This window comes from Nerophis lumbriciformis, linkage group LG12 (genome assembly GCF_033978685.3).
Source record: "Nerophis lumbriciformis linkage group LG12, RoL_Nlum_v2.1, whole genome shotgun sequence".
Lineage (NCBI taxonomy): Eukaryota > Metazoa > Chordata > Actinopteri > Syngnathiformes > Syngnathidae > Nerophis > Nerophis lumbriciformis.
The window spans coordinates 35,007,185-35,022,582 of NC_084559.2; the positions used below are offsets into that span (position 1 = coordinate 35,007,185).

The 15,398-nt window shown below is 37.6% G+C and overlaps 2 protein-coding genes across 3 annotated transcripts in view; both read left to right on the forward strand.

Moving 5' to 3' along the window:
- erap2 (endoplasmic reticulum aminopeptidase 2) overlaps positions 1-11,922 on the forward strand; it is a 43,086-nt gene extending 31,164 nt beyond the window's left edge. Inside the window, exons 19-21 of the mRNA XM_061986475.1 lie at positions 3,660-3,800; positions 3,875-3,956; positions 9,928-11,922. Of these exons, the coding sequence (XP_061842459.1) occupies positions 3,660-3,800; positions 3,875-3,956; positions 9,928-10,080 (376 nt within the window). The 3' untranslated portion in view covers positions 10,081-11,922. The remainder of the gene's footprint in view (positions 1-3,659; positions 3,801-3,874; positions 3,957-9,927) is intronic.
- Positions 11,923-14,294: 2,372 nt separating this feature from the next.
- lnpep (leucyl/cystinyl aminopeptidase) overlaps positions 14,295-15,398 on the forward strand; it is a 33,812-nt gene continuing 32,708 nt past the window's right edge. For both annotated transcript variants that reach the window (XM_061986478.1, XM_061986479.1), the window contains exon 1: positions 14,295-14,635. In XM_061986478.1, the coding sequence (XP_061842462.1) occupies positions 14,608-14,635 (28 nt within the window). In that variant the 5' untranslated portion in view covers positions 14,295-14,607. The remainder of the gene's footprint in view (positions 14,636-15,398) is intronic.

Genomic DNA, 15,398 nt, shown 5'->3' on the forward strand with positions numbered 1-15,398 from the left:
GCACGTTTTGAGGGAGAGTGCAGTTAGCATGCGGACTGCAGGGATGTCCACCAGAGCTGTTGCCCGTCAATTTAATGTCCATGCCTCTACCATAAGCCATGTCCAAAGGCGTTTCAGACATCCGGCCTCACAACCGCGGCAGACCACGTGTAACCACATCAGCCCAGGACCTCCACATCTTGCAGGTTCACCTCCATGATCGTCTGAGACCAGCCACCCGGACAGCTGCTGCAACAATTGGTTTGCATAACCAAATAATTTCTGCACAAACTGCAAGAAACAGATTCAGGGAAGTTTATCTGCATTCTCGTCGTCCTCTTCTGGGTCTTTTCCTACACTGCAGTTCGTCGTCATAACCGACTTGAGTGGGCAAATGCTCACATTCGATGGCGTCTGACAGGTTAGAGAGGTGTTCTCTTCACGGTTGAATCCCGCTTTTCACTGTTCAGGGCAGATGGCAGAAAGCGTGTGCGGCGTGGTGTGGGAGAGCGGTTTGCTGAAATCAACGTTGTGAATCGAGTGGCCCATAGAGGGGTGGGTTATGGTATGGAAAGGTGTATGTTATGGACAACAAACGCAAGTGCATTGTATTGATGTCATTTTGAATGCACAGAGATATCCGTGACAGGACCCTGAGGCCCATTGTTGTGCCGTTCACCCGAGAAAATCACCTCATGTTGCAGCATGACAATGCACGGCCCCATGTTGTAAGGATCTGTACACAATATCTGGAAGCTGAAAATATCCCAGTTCTTGCATGGCCAGCATACTCACCGGACATGTCACCCATTGAGCATGTTTGGGATGCTGTGGATCGGCGTATACGACAGTGTGTTCCATTTCCTGCCAATATCCAGCAACTTGGCACAGTCATTGAAGAGGAGTGGACCAACATTCCACAGATGAAGGAGATGTGTTGCACTGCGTTAGGCAAATGGTGGTTATGCCAGATACTGACTGCTTTTCTGACCCCCCAGATCCCCAATGGAGCAAAACTGCAAATTTTAGAGTGGCCTCTTATTGGGCGCAGCCTAAAGCACACCTGTGCAATAATCATGCTGTTTAATCAGCATCTTGATTTGCCACACCGGTTAGATAGGATGAACTATCTTGGCAAAGAAGAAGTTGCTCACTAACACAGATTTAGACAGATTTGTGAACAATATTTGAGAGGAAAGGGTCTTTTGTGTGTATAGTAAAAGTTTTAGATCTTTGAGTTCAACTCTTGAAAAATGGGAGCAAAAACAAAAGTGTTGCGTTTATATTTTTGTTCAGTGTATCTTCAACCTAACCTGGGCTAATAATTGTATATTTTCACATGGATAATGCTGCCACCATGTGGAAACAAACGATGCACTCTAATTGCCTGTTAGGCTTAGACTTAGACAAACTTTAATGAAGGGAAATTGTTAGACACAGTAGCTGAATTACAAGAGGAATGGAAGGATAACTAAACACTCATTAGAGCACAAAAAGAGGACGATATAATCAATCTAATATAGACCAACAATACGAGAGATATTTTATATAGAATAGCAGCAAAAGATTAAGGCAGCATAACAGAATTGCGCATTGCAGAATTTTGGGACTCTTCTGACACCATACTCCTGGGCTACATAAAATTAATTGACACATGTGCACTAGCTTTTGAAGCTAGGTCTTGATTCAACTAAACAGTCTCTAATGCCACGGTGAAGAAGGTTTCAAGGGTTTTCTGAGGGTTTTGTGAACCCAACAATATGAACAATAAATGCTATTGTTATCCAAGATCATAATACTAGCGACGTTAGCTTATCGATATTAGCTTTGCAAAGTAGCTATTAGCCTACGGCGATCATAACCCAGCAGGCACAAAACATTGATACAACATTGATTAGGTAGGTAGGTGGGTTTTTATTGTCATTGCACAAGTACAACAAAACTTAGTTTTCAGCACAAACCCGTTCAAGATTAGACAAACAAACAGTGTACAGGGTTAGGAACGTTGATGGGTCGCCACAAGGCGCCCCGTAAAATATTGGAAAAATATAAACGCTGGGGGAGGATGAGTAAAAAATACAATCTAGAACACTCCAGACTGGGCCCCCTTAGGAGCCCAGTCTGGAGTGGGAAAAAAAACCTCCATAACAAAGCACATATACAAATTACAACATACATTTCGAGACTTGCAACAGAGGAGAGGGAGTGGGGGCTACGATGGAAGGCTGCAGCTCTTCAGGCGCTGCCCAGCCATCCATCACCCCTAAGGGATTTGCGTCAAGGGCGTTGGATGGGTGGTGGGGTATGTGTGTGAGGCATATATTTTTGTGGATACATGTGTGTGTGTAAGCCTGCCGCGTGTCTCGCGGCCTTGGTGTTCTTGCCAGTCAGTCCAAAGTCAACAACAACAGGTGTGTGTCCATGAGAGACAACAACGTTTCAAAATAGTTGTATTTGTAAATTCAGATGGCATTGGATCCACGTTGTGGCGGGAAATTACCAATGTTCAATGGTCAAATCAACGTCACAACCTGACATTGAATAAATGTTCTCAAAAAGCATGTTGGTTCAAAGTTGTTTTTGTGTTGTAGAATATTGGTTGGGAAATGACCAAAATTCAACAGTCAAATCAACGTCATAACCGTACATTGATTAAGCATTGTCAAAAAGCATGTTGTTCCAACGTTAGGCTTGAGTTGCTCAACGTCAGGATCAAAGTGCTCAACGTTATTTTAATGTCTTGTGCCTGCTGGGAACATACGAGGGACAAAGTGTCAGGATATTTTATTGTCGCATAGACGGCATAGTAAAGACAGCAAGAGTGCCGGTGCATTTGGTTGCAAAATACACGGTACACTGAGAATAATCTTTCGCAGGAAAGACAAGTTTGTGTATTAATAACACGTTTTACGTTGATGATAAAGCAAACTATATGAAAATCTTATGACGAAATAAGAAAGTTACATTTCATTTTCAATATGTAACCCATTCTTTTGCATCGTTTTAATTGAAAAGATGACTAAGATGGCTGCCATGCGTTGACGTACTGTAACTAGTTACATCTTGTAGATACTTGCAATGAGTACATTTGACCACAAGATAGTGCTATTTTTTTACTAACAACTCATCATATACACCAGGGGTAGGGAACCTTTTTGGCTGAGAGAGCCATGAAAGCCAAATATTTTTAAATGTATTTCCGTGAGAGCCATATAATATTTTTTAACACTGAATACAACTAGATGCGTGCATTTTTAAGTAAGACCAACATTTTTAGAGTATAATAAGTCTCTTATTGTTTTTAATAACATTGTTATTCTGAAGCTAACCAATAATAAATAAAATACGTCTTACCATTAATGCAACTTCTTGAACAGGTGCGGTAGAAAACAGATGGATGGATTAAAATGCATGAGATTGTTTTATATTTTGAACGTTATTTTTAACACTGTGATTACCAGCTGAATTATTAATTACTTATCGTGTGCAATGTCAGCTAAGATTTATCTGAGAGCCAGATGCAGTCATCAAAAGAGCCACATCTGGCTCTAGAGCCATAGGTTCCCTACCCCTGATATACACCATTAGACTGGGGGCATAACAGCACGTACTTAATAACCAGCGATGCACTAAGACCTTATTAAGTGTACCAATAACTGAAGTGTGTATTTGCATTGCAGACTGTTGGACTTGGGTCTGGAAGGTCAGGTGATACGAACTCAGGACCTATCCACGCTCATCTTGTTGGTGGCCAGAAACCCAAAGGGACACCACATCGCCTGGCACTTTGTCAAAAAAAACTGGAGCAAACTGGTTGAAAAGTGTGTATGGAGTAAAAGTTTTTATCTTTGATATTTGATCTGATGGTGTCTGTTGTCTTCCTGCTGTTCTTCAGACTGCAGTTAAGCTCGACCTCCATCAGACACATCCTTGTAGGCACCACAGGCCAGTTTACATACCCTGAGGAATACACTGAGGTAAAGTAGACACCTTCATTGTATGTCTTAAATTATATTATGTGTCCCCGAGATTATTCAGGAGTACACTTTCTGGGGGGTATTCCAGAAAGCAGGTTAAGTGAAAACTCAATGTAAAGTCTGAGATTAGGGAAATATAGGGTTTTTCGGTTGAACAAAAACAGGCACAGTATGTCAAATTCAGAGTCAGTTACCATGGTAACTTACTCTGTGACGATAACCAGTTTTTTTAAAACACCCCCAGTTTTTTCATGTCCCATTCTTCCTCATAAATGTGAACCAAGCTGTCAGACATGATAGGTCTGTTGTTTTTAAACCAGTAGATGTTAAAACAAAAATAATTCCTGAAAATTAATGTTGTGAGAGAATTATTAGGCAATGGTTAATTTAGATAAAATACCATTATATAAAAATATATTGTTAGTAAAGTATCCATATATTTTCTACTGCTTGTCCCTAAAGGCTTGATTTTAGATATTCAATATTAATTATATTTGTTTGAACCATGGCTGTGCAAAGTGCAGCCCAAGGCCATTCTAAAAATCATTTTGCCTAGAAAAAATCTTAAAAAGTGAAATTAAAGACAAACAGGTGTAAAATATAATGTGAAAAAAATTGAAATGCTGACGCTAATAACACAAAGCTGACATGCAGGCTGTTTTTATACTGCATAGTATTGGTTTTTAAAATGAAATATAAAAATAAAAAGTTAGGACACCCTTGGTTGAACTAAAAAATAAAAACATTTAACAATTTACAATAGTAAAAGGAACAGTGTCAATATTTGTTTTAAATGTATTGTAAATATATAAAATAAATAAATAATAAAGTAAATATATAAATAAAACTTAAATCTGTATTAGATATGTGTATGTATATCTGTACTGTGTGTGTATATATATATATATATATATATATATATATATATATATATATATATATATATATACATCCAAACATCCATCCATTTTCTGCCGCTTGTCCCTTACGGGGTCGCGTGGGGTGCTGGAGCCTATCCCAGCTGCACACGGGCAGAAGTCGGGGTACAACCTGGATCAAACCCAGGACCTTCGTATTGTGAGGCTCACGTACTAACCCCAGGTCCACCGTGCTGCCCATATATATATATACCGTATTTTCCGCACCTAAAAACCACAAATTTACTCAAAAGCTGACAGTGCGGCTTATAACCCGGTGCGCTTTATATATGGATTAATATTAAGATTCATTTTCATAAAGTTTAGGTCTCGCAACTACGGTAAACAGCCGCCATCTTTTTTCCCCGTAGAAGAGGAAGCGCTTCTTCTTCTACGGTAAGCAACCGCCAAGGTAAGCACCCGCCCCCATAGAAGAGGAAGCGCTTCTTCTTCTACGGTAAGCAACCACCCGCCCCCGTAGAAGAAGCGCGCGGATATTACGTTTCATTTCATTTGTGTGTTTACATCTGTAAAGACCACAAAATGGCTCCTATTAAGAGACACGCGTACAACGCAGAATTCAAACTCAAGGCAATAAGTCACGCAGTAGAACACGGAAATAGAGCAGCAGCAAGAGAATTGAAGCAACAAGATGACCTGCGCCACTAAGACAGGGAGACAGCGCCGGACGACATACGCCAACATCTGCCAGTGGATTGTAAATGCCTGGGCGGATATATCGGTCTCAACTGTGGTCCGAACTTTCCGGAAGGCAGGATTCACAGAACTGCTGGACAACAATAGCAACATTGACTCTGATGACTTCGACGAGACGGAGCCGGCCATTTTGGATCCCGTATTCGCCCAACTTTTGAATTCGGACACCGAAGGAGAAGAATTCGAGGGATTTATGAATGAAGAATAACTTCAGAAAGTGAGCGTTATGTTTATTTTGTGTGTTGTGACATTGCTATTGCTCTGCACTATTTTGAATTTTACTATGTTTGTGATTGCACATTTGCACATTACCGTACATTTTGGGAGTGAACAGAGTTGTTAGAACGCTGGTTTTTAATATATTATTAAAGTTTGACTGACCTATCTGACTGTTTTTTTGACATTCCCTTTAGCGCAGTTAGATGCGGCTTATAACACGGGGCGGCTTATAGGTGGACAAAGTTTTGAAATATGCCGTTCATTGAAGGCGCGGCTTATAACCCAGGGCGGCTTATGGTGCGGAAAATACGGTATATATATATATATATATATATATATATATATATATATATATATATATATATATATATATATATATATATGTATGTATGTATGTATGTGTGTGTGTGTGTGTGTGTGTGTGTGTGTGTGTGTGTGTGTTTGTATATATATATATACATACATATATATATATATATATATATATATATATATATATATGTATGTATGTATGTATGTATGTATGTATGTATGTATGTATGTATGTATGTATGTATGTATGTATGTATTTGGGTTGTACGTTATACCGGTATTAGTATAGTACCGCGATACTAATGAATCATTTTCGGTACTATACCGTCTCTGAAACGTACCGGTCCCGCAAACACCCCCCGTGCCCGCGTCGAAGTCACGTCGTGACATTTCTGGTTTACGAGCAGAGGAGCATGTTCGGCAGCGCACAATCACGGAGTACTTACAAGCAGACACAGAGTGTAGACAGAAAAGGGAGAACGGACGCATTTTGGCTTAAAAACTAACGATAAAGGTGAAGTTATAACACTGAAACGCCCTCAGGAAGAGGTGTTTTAAGACATGGCTAATTAGCTAGCGGCCAACGTCCAAATGTAAACAAACGCCTTTGGTGGATCTTCACCTAACATCCACTGTAATGATATCAAGTACAGGCACGTATCTAGTCGATACTACTATGATTACGTCCATATTTTTTGGCATTGCAACATCTTCTTTCATTTTTTTTAAATTCATATTATGTTTATAAACTCAGGAAATATGTCCCTGGACACATGAGGACTTTGAATATTACCAATGTATGATCCTGTAACTACTTGGTATCGGATTGATACCCAAATTTGTTGTATCATCCAAAACTAATGTAAAGTATCAAACAACAGAAGAATAAGTGATTATTACATTTTAACAGACGTGTAGACATAACATGTTAAAAGAGAAAGTAAGCTGATATTAACAGTAAATGAACAAGTAGATTAATAATTAATTTTCTACCACTTGTCCTTAATAATGTTGACAAAATAATAGAATGATAAATGACGTAATATGTTAGTAGACTAATTAGGAGCCTTTGTTTGTTTACTTACTACTAAAAAACAAGTTGTGTAGTATGTTCACTATTTTATTTAAGGATTTAACTGCAATAAGAAACATATGTTTAATGTACCCTAAGATTTGTTAAAATAAAGCCAATCATGCAATTTTTTTGTGGTCCCCTTTATTTAGAAAAGTACCGAAAAGTATCGAAATAATTTTAGTACCTGTACTAAACTATTGGTATCGTTACAACACTAGTATGTATATATGTATGTATATATGCATATATTTGTATATTTGTATATATGTATATTTATACTTATATATATATATATATATACACACATGTATATACATATATATACATAGATAGATATATATGTATATACATATATATGTGTGTATATACTGTATATATATATATATGTATGTATATATGTACATATATATATATATATATGTATATATAGATATATATATATATATATATATATATATATAAACACACTATACTAGTGCTCTCAAATGGTTACATTGTTTAATCAGATGAATCACACAATTGAATTGGATTAATCATGATTGATCACAGGTTATTATTTGCTTGCATAATTTAAATGAACTTTAAAAAAGAGCTCAATATTGTGACACAAATGCAAATTTATTGTCAGAATTTCATGCACAAACATTTGAAAATATACATTTTAATTGAATGCTTGTAATTTTTTGCTCAAAACTTGTAAACAGTATTCTATAACTAAATTCCTGTCTGGGTATATTTTGGAGTGAAATTTGCAAGTGAGTACACCAGATATTTAATGTGTTTTAGTCATAATACAATTTTAATTTCATAAAAGAAAATTCAAAAGTATTTTTTTATAACTTTCATTGGTGTAAGTATAATTTATAATCTATATTACTTACAATACGCAAAATAACATGACAAGAGCTGAAATGCCAGATTATTGTTCTTATTTCAAGATATATATCTTACCGGTACATGTTATTACATAATATTTATGTCAAGCAAATTGGTCTAACAAAAAGGGCCTGGCTTGAAAAAAATATAAACATAATTTACTTTGCATTTACATTGACTTTACATATCAACAAAATATCATCATAAAAATAAATGAGATATTATTTCAGATGCGTCAATGTGCATTATTCACGAGTGGGATTACACCTAAATTAAAATGATTTAATTTATTATAAATATTATTTTACTGTTATCCTATTCTTTCTAATAAAAAAAAAAGTGTTCATATTGTACTCACAATAAACATGTTTTTTTTTTCTATTTTTAAAACTTCATTTTGGTGTACATAACATGCAAGGATGCTTTTTTGATGGAAGATTTGCATATATTATGTTTTACAGACCTATTTGTAAGCCATATGTTTGCTCTCTTTAAAAAACAAGAGGCCCCCTCACGCTGAGTCAGCATTCGCCCCTGCCCGGCAAAAAAGACTTGTATTTTTTTTAACTTTCTAGTTTTTATTGTGCACTTTAGACTTTTATGACTGGCACCAGGCATCTGTTTAGGGTGACTTTCACCACAACACAACATCCCAGATGATATAGCGAGACCAACGGGCTTACCGTGTTTTATTGCAGGTCTGTAACTATACAGTAAAGGTAAACTTCTACCGAGTTTTTCTCTCTCCAATGTTAAATTCTGGCAGTATCCATGTGTATATTGACCATTGTTGCTGCTTTGAAGACTTGTAAACAATGGCACCTACGAATGTGTCCACTAGATGTCGGAATAGCAGTTCTTTGTATCTCTTGCTGTGAGAGCGCACATGACTTCAGAGGGGGCAGAGCTATGTGCAGAGCGTCAACACTTCCGTTTTTGGATACTACGTACTTACGCTGCTTATTAGTGACAGTACACAAAATGTGGAGGCAAGATAAATATCTCCATGGTTTGATTTCAAATTTTCGAGAGTTATGCAAATCCCAAATACACAAAAACACATTTGTTGCCGGAAGTTGGAAGTGCGCTGCTATGGAAACGGAAATAAGTGTGCTGAGCAAAAGAGCTCCAGCAATGCTTAAAATGACCAAAATACGGTAAATATTGCCGTGTGTATTCACAACCTTGATGGAGGGTTTTGAGTTGTTTTAGAGGGCCTTGAAGGCTACAAGGGTGACTCACATTCGCCGCATCTTGCAAAAAAGTTAAAAGTACCATTGATAGTCACACATACACTAGGTCTGGTGAAATTACTCTCTGTGTTTGACCCATCCCCTTGTTCCACCCCCTGGGAGGTGAGGGGAGCAGTGAGCAGCAGCGGTGGCCGCGCTCGGAAATCATTTTGGTTATTTAACCCCCAATTCCAACCCTTGATGCTGACTGCCAAGCAGGGAGGCAATGGGTCCCATTTTTATAGTCTTTGGTATGACTACCGATCTCAGGGCGGACACTAACCACTGAGCCAGCAACAACAAAACAAGTGTTTTTTTTATCATCAGTAGAATCCTAAAAAAAAAAACATGTGCGTTCTTGTCTCTCATAATGATTGTGAACGAGAGGCAAAATTCCAAAAAAAGTGAAGTTCCCCTTTAACTCAGAGTCATCATACTGCGGATTGATTCAACTAGCTCAAATCAGGCATTCTGGAATCCAACACTCAGAGTTACCCATCAACTCAGACTTCAGGTTTAGACTCAGAGTTTGTTTAACCTCCTACCTGGAATACCATAATCAAATTCAATTCTAATCTGATTTGATGGATGTGTTTAAATGTGCATGTGTTTGTCCCTCCCAGGTTAAGCTGTTCTTTGAGTCCATCAGAGAACAGGCATCTCAGCTGAGAGCTCCTCAAATCGCACTGGACAACATGCAGAAAAATATTCTCTGGATGCAGAGGAACCTGCAGACGTTAAAAAACTGGCTTAATGAGAGGACATATGGCGGCTGATTTTTAAATATTTTTTTAAATGGTGTGTTGCGTGTAAAAAAATTAAAATAAATCACGGAGGATCCTTTTTTCACATGGAAAAAAAAAAGTTCTGTTAATTTTACCGACTTATTTGTGAGTAAGTGAGATAAAATGATAATGTTGCAAAAACAAAAAGTTTATACTAATGGTGTAATTGTGTCTGCTTGTACCTGTTAAACCAAGAGTTTAAAGGAGAACATTATCACAATTTCAGAAGGGTTAAAACCATTAAAAATCAGTTCCCAGTGGCTTATTTTATTTTTCGAAGTTTTTTTCAAAATTTTACCCATCACGCAATATCCCTAAAAAAAGCTTCAAAGTGCCTGATTTTAACCATCGTTATATACACCCGTCCATTTTCCTGTGACGTCACACAGTGATGCCAATACAAACAAACAGCAAGGTATAGCGACATTAGCTCGGATTCAGACTCGGATTTCAGCAGCTTAACACTGTCTGATAAGATAATTACTAACAACTATGAACTAGGTTTACAGCATATGAAATACATTTGGCAACAACATGCACTTTGAGAGTGCAGACAGCCCATTTCAGGCGCGCTAAGAACATATATTTTTCCACGATTTCAGCACTCAGGTTAACCATACCTAAATAGACACAAAATACTGCATTACACAAGACTACCCGAATGTACTCAAATGATTGAAAAAAATAAATGTTTTTAAGCTAAATTATTGGTAAACACAGTTTATGTATAATCATTTACGTAAAACCGCGAGTAATGAATAAAGTTTTCATCAATTAATATATTCTGTAGACATACCCTCATCCGCTCTCTTTTCCTGAAAGCTGATCTGTCCAGTTTTGGAGTTGGTGTCAGCAGGCCAGGGAAGCTAGGGTCGATATTCTTCTCTTGATCATCTTCGGTGGCATAAGGGACGGTGTGAGCCAAGACATCCAGGGGGTTTAGCTCGCTCGTCTGCGGGAACAAACTGCCGCCATTGCTTGCCGTGCTAGCGAGGCCCTTTGTCCCTGAATAGCTCACACACTCCGGCAGATTCAATGGGGGTGTGGCGGCAGATTTCTTTGACTTTATCGTTGGAAATGCATCTGCTTTGAGTGTCGCAGGATATCCACACATTCTTGCCATCTCTGTCGTAGCATAGCTTTCGACGGTAAAGTGTGCGGAACAAACGACTGACCATTTCGTCGGCTTACCCCACACCCTCGTATTTTGAACAAATGTCGTCCAATTTTTTGCCACTTTCGCATCTTTGGGCCACTGGTGCAACTTGAATCCGTCCCTGTTCGTGTTGTTACACCCTCCGACAACACACCGACGAAAGTGAGAAAATGGCGGATTGCTTCCCGATGTGACGTCACGTTGTGACGTGATCGCTCCGAGAGCGAATAATAAAAAGGCGTTTAATTCGCCAAAATTCACCCATTTAGAGTTTGGAAATCGGTTAAAAAAATATATGGTCTTTTTTCTGCAACATCAAGGTATATATTGACGCTTACATAGGTCTGGTGATAATGTTCCCCTTTAATCGCCTCACAGTTGCAGGTTTGTTTGTTTTTTTTTACCAACAATGTCATCCTAATATTCATGGATTTAATATTGCACAATCTATTTCAAAAAGAGCTTTGACACTTGAAATAATTTATTGCTGCTAATCCGAGTTAAGAAGAACAGTACACGCAGTATCATTTTTCTGCCACAACTCAAAGCAAGACGGATGAATAGCATAATGAAAATGATTATTTCAAATGATGTTGAGATGCCGGATCTGGACCCCCGGGTGTTGAGTTTGGCACCTGAGCCTTGGCTTAGATTAGACAATAAAAAGATTCATTGTACTGTTGTGTTATGTATGTTCCGTGTGCTCACGGGCAGAGCACTGAACTCTGGGCCCCCATCACCACCACACCCACACACACTTGATATGTTTACATACGTTCAAGAACAAATATTTGCATGGGTTTGATTGAAGCCAGCTTTTTTAAACACATGTAAAAACCCTAATCAGAGTTTGGATTGGTAAAAGGATTAGCATACCTCTAACATATCTAAATAACTCCCCTAAATAATTACTTTTTGTGTACTAAAAGGGACCAGCAAGTTAATTACAAATTACCATAAATTAATTTAAATAATCTGCCATTTTTCACCTAAATATGACGATAAATACAGTATGTCAAATTTTCCTTTACTTCAGAGTGTAATGTATAAATTAGCTAATTCACGTATTATACAAATACAATACAATACAAGAAAATACCAAGTTATTATGATTATATTCTTAGTGCATCTCCTGGGAGTTCCTGTGTTTAAAAACTAGTGACACCTCTGTTTCTAACTTTAATCAAGGGTCTTTAAACGCACCACATTCATGGCAAATGAAAGGGACAAGCGGTAGAAAATGGATGGAGATGTAAAAGTTTAACTTGTACGTAACATTTTCTTACGCTGCCACAGATAGATTTATTGTATTTTTACCATTCTTCTATCATCTCGCATTGTTTAAAAAATGCTGGTGTTGTGTTGCTGCGTGTGAATGCTGAAAGGTGACCTTTGATGAGGGTATGACGTTTGTGTTGAGGGAAGTGTTCCAAATGTGTCCTGGTGGAACAAACTATTTTGTATTTTTCATAGGGTGGGGGGTGAATTTGAAGGTTAATTTGTGTCTTTATTATGTAAGCTTTTTTGGACACTGAATTTATGCGTTTAAATTTTGTAAACTGAATTTTATTATATCAAATTATGCGTACAATTTCAAACCGTACAGATTCATTTTTGCCCATATTTGTTTTGGTGTAATATATTTTATTTATGGTATTTTATTCTGGCTTGTCACAAATCTTATCTGATTGTGATTTTATATGTTTTCATCCTTTTTATGGGGAACTTTGAGTACATTTACAATTTTATAATCTTACCAATGTTTGTAATGCTTGTTATGTGGAAGGTCTTTGTATTGCATGTCTAAGATTTTACTTTTCCTGTATGCTTTAATGGATGTCCTGATCTTGCTGTCTGCAAAACAAGTTGACCTTTGGGTACTAATAAAGTAACCTTACCTAACTGAATAAAAATCAGAGTATAAATATTAGTTGTTCTTTATCAAATTTCAGTCTATGCAAATGCACCACAAAAATTAAGTGCAGAATTGTTTGTTGCTTCAAAACTCAAGACCCGCCTCAGGTAATTTAAGACGAAAGCACCTGATTGGCTGGTTCTGAGACAGGATCAATTGCTGCAGTCTTAATTTACCGGAAGCGATTCTTGAGTTTGAAAGCGAGGAATATTTCTACATTTTTTTAATTTTATTTTTTAAACCTACTTTTTATACAATGATTTTTTCACACAATATATTTTAAAACACTGTATTTTAACAAACTGAACTTTTAACATGCATATTTTGCTCTCAAATTGTATTCAATGAAATTGTCAGCATAATTAGAGGGGAAAAAATAAATAAATAAATCAGTTCACAAAATACAAACGCAAAAAAATATTTGACATAAATTCAATGTAAAAAAAACTTAAATAAAAAAGCTTTCGTCATGAAGACACAAATTAAACTCAGTTAGGTTCATCTTTGATGTTCTTAATTTGATTCAAGGAACCTTGTTATTGAAATTTCACGGCTATATTTGTTGTATATTAACAATTAATGACTTTTTATAACTTTTATAACCTATTTAAAACACTGCAAACTTTACAAAAGCCTTTTACATCGACACCCCTGCTATCTGAATGTGCTTATATATTCAGGAAAATGTATTTTAATTTTGAACATTGTAAATATGTGCTAGATGATTTATTTTTCGTGACACACAACGTTCAACTTGTAAATTTTTTAAATTATGTAAACCTTTATTTATAATATGCAACATTTACATACAATCAATAAATATTAATAAGCAAAACAAGTACAGAAACAGTACAAAACAGCGCCAGGGTGTTGTAAACTCAATAAAGTAACTAAAATAGAATGCAAAACATGTATATGTAACAAAATGTAAAGCCATAGGCTCACACAAGTTCCGTAAATAATCCACATTTGGAACACAGCATCATAGGTTTCGCAGCTTTTTGGTTCAACATCTCAAAAAATGAGTAGGAAAAAGCAGAGCCCTACGTCATCAGTACGTCATATTAGCCCCGTCCATGATATTTTCAGCCAATTGGATGCGAGCGCTGTCTGTTGACCGTCTGCTGTCAACAACTGGTCGGCGAGGAAGCAGAAGTGACATTAAACTGCTAACGTCACACCACTATTTTTTTGTTTTTTTTAACCAACTCTTGGTTTAATTTCCGCATTTGTGTTGTTAGTCAGGAAAAAGTCAAGTCGTCGCGTGAGTTCGCTACAATGACAACTTGGCTCGTTCCAAGCTAGCGCTAGAGTCGGTGGTGTTGTAGTGAAAGACCGACGTTGTAGTCAAGTGTGGTGGCGCGACCAGCCACTAAATCTGCTCTAAAGGTGCCCAGATAAAGTACTGCCAGCCGGACTGAGAGATCTTTAACAGAACCCGTCCGCCATGGATCCGTTTGACAGCAACAGCACAGGTAAGGAAGTATGCAAACATGGTGGGTGAGTAACATTGACAGGATGCTAGCAGCAGGCTAGCTAAAAATAACCAAGCACTGTGAGTGACTTTCATGTTGCGAGGGGTCAGTTTGACTTTTTGCGACTTTGATTAAAATTACATGATTGTATGAAATAAAAATAGAGTTGAGTGACTTGCAGATGCTGTTCTAACCACGTTTATTTATAATTTCATGTCTGACATTAGCCACATTTTAATCATTGCGTGTTGCGCAGATACATCGTGCGCAGATGGGCTTTGCCTGAGTAACAGAATACAACTGATCAATAACCTTTATCACTGCTCACCTACACTGACGTGCGGTGAACTAAACACCAGGTGAGGCATAGATACTTTTGGAGTTTTTTTCTTCTTTTTTTTTTTTTACTTAAATTTATATAGGGCAGCACGGTGTAAGAGGGGTTAGTGCGTCTGCCTCACAATACGAAGGTCCTGAGTAGTCGTGAGTTCAATCCCGGCCTCGGGATCTTTCTGTGTGGAGTTTGCATGTTCTCCCCGTGACTGGTGGGTTCCCTCCGGGTACTCCTTTCCTCCCACCTCCAAAGACATGCACCTGGGGATAGGTTGATTGGCAACACTAAATTGGCCCTAGTGTGTGAATATTGTCTGTCTATCTGTGTTGGCCCTGCGATGAGGTGGCGACTTGTCCAGGGTGTACACCGCCTTCCGCCCGATTGTAGCTGAGATAGGCTCCAGCACCCCCCGCGACCCCGAAGGGAATA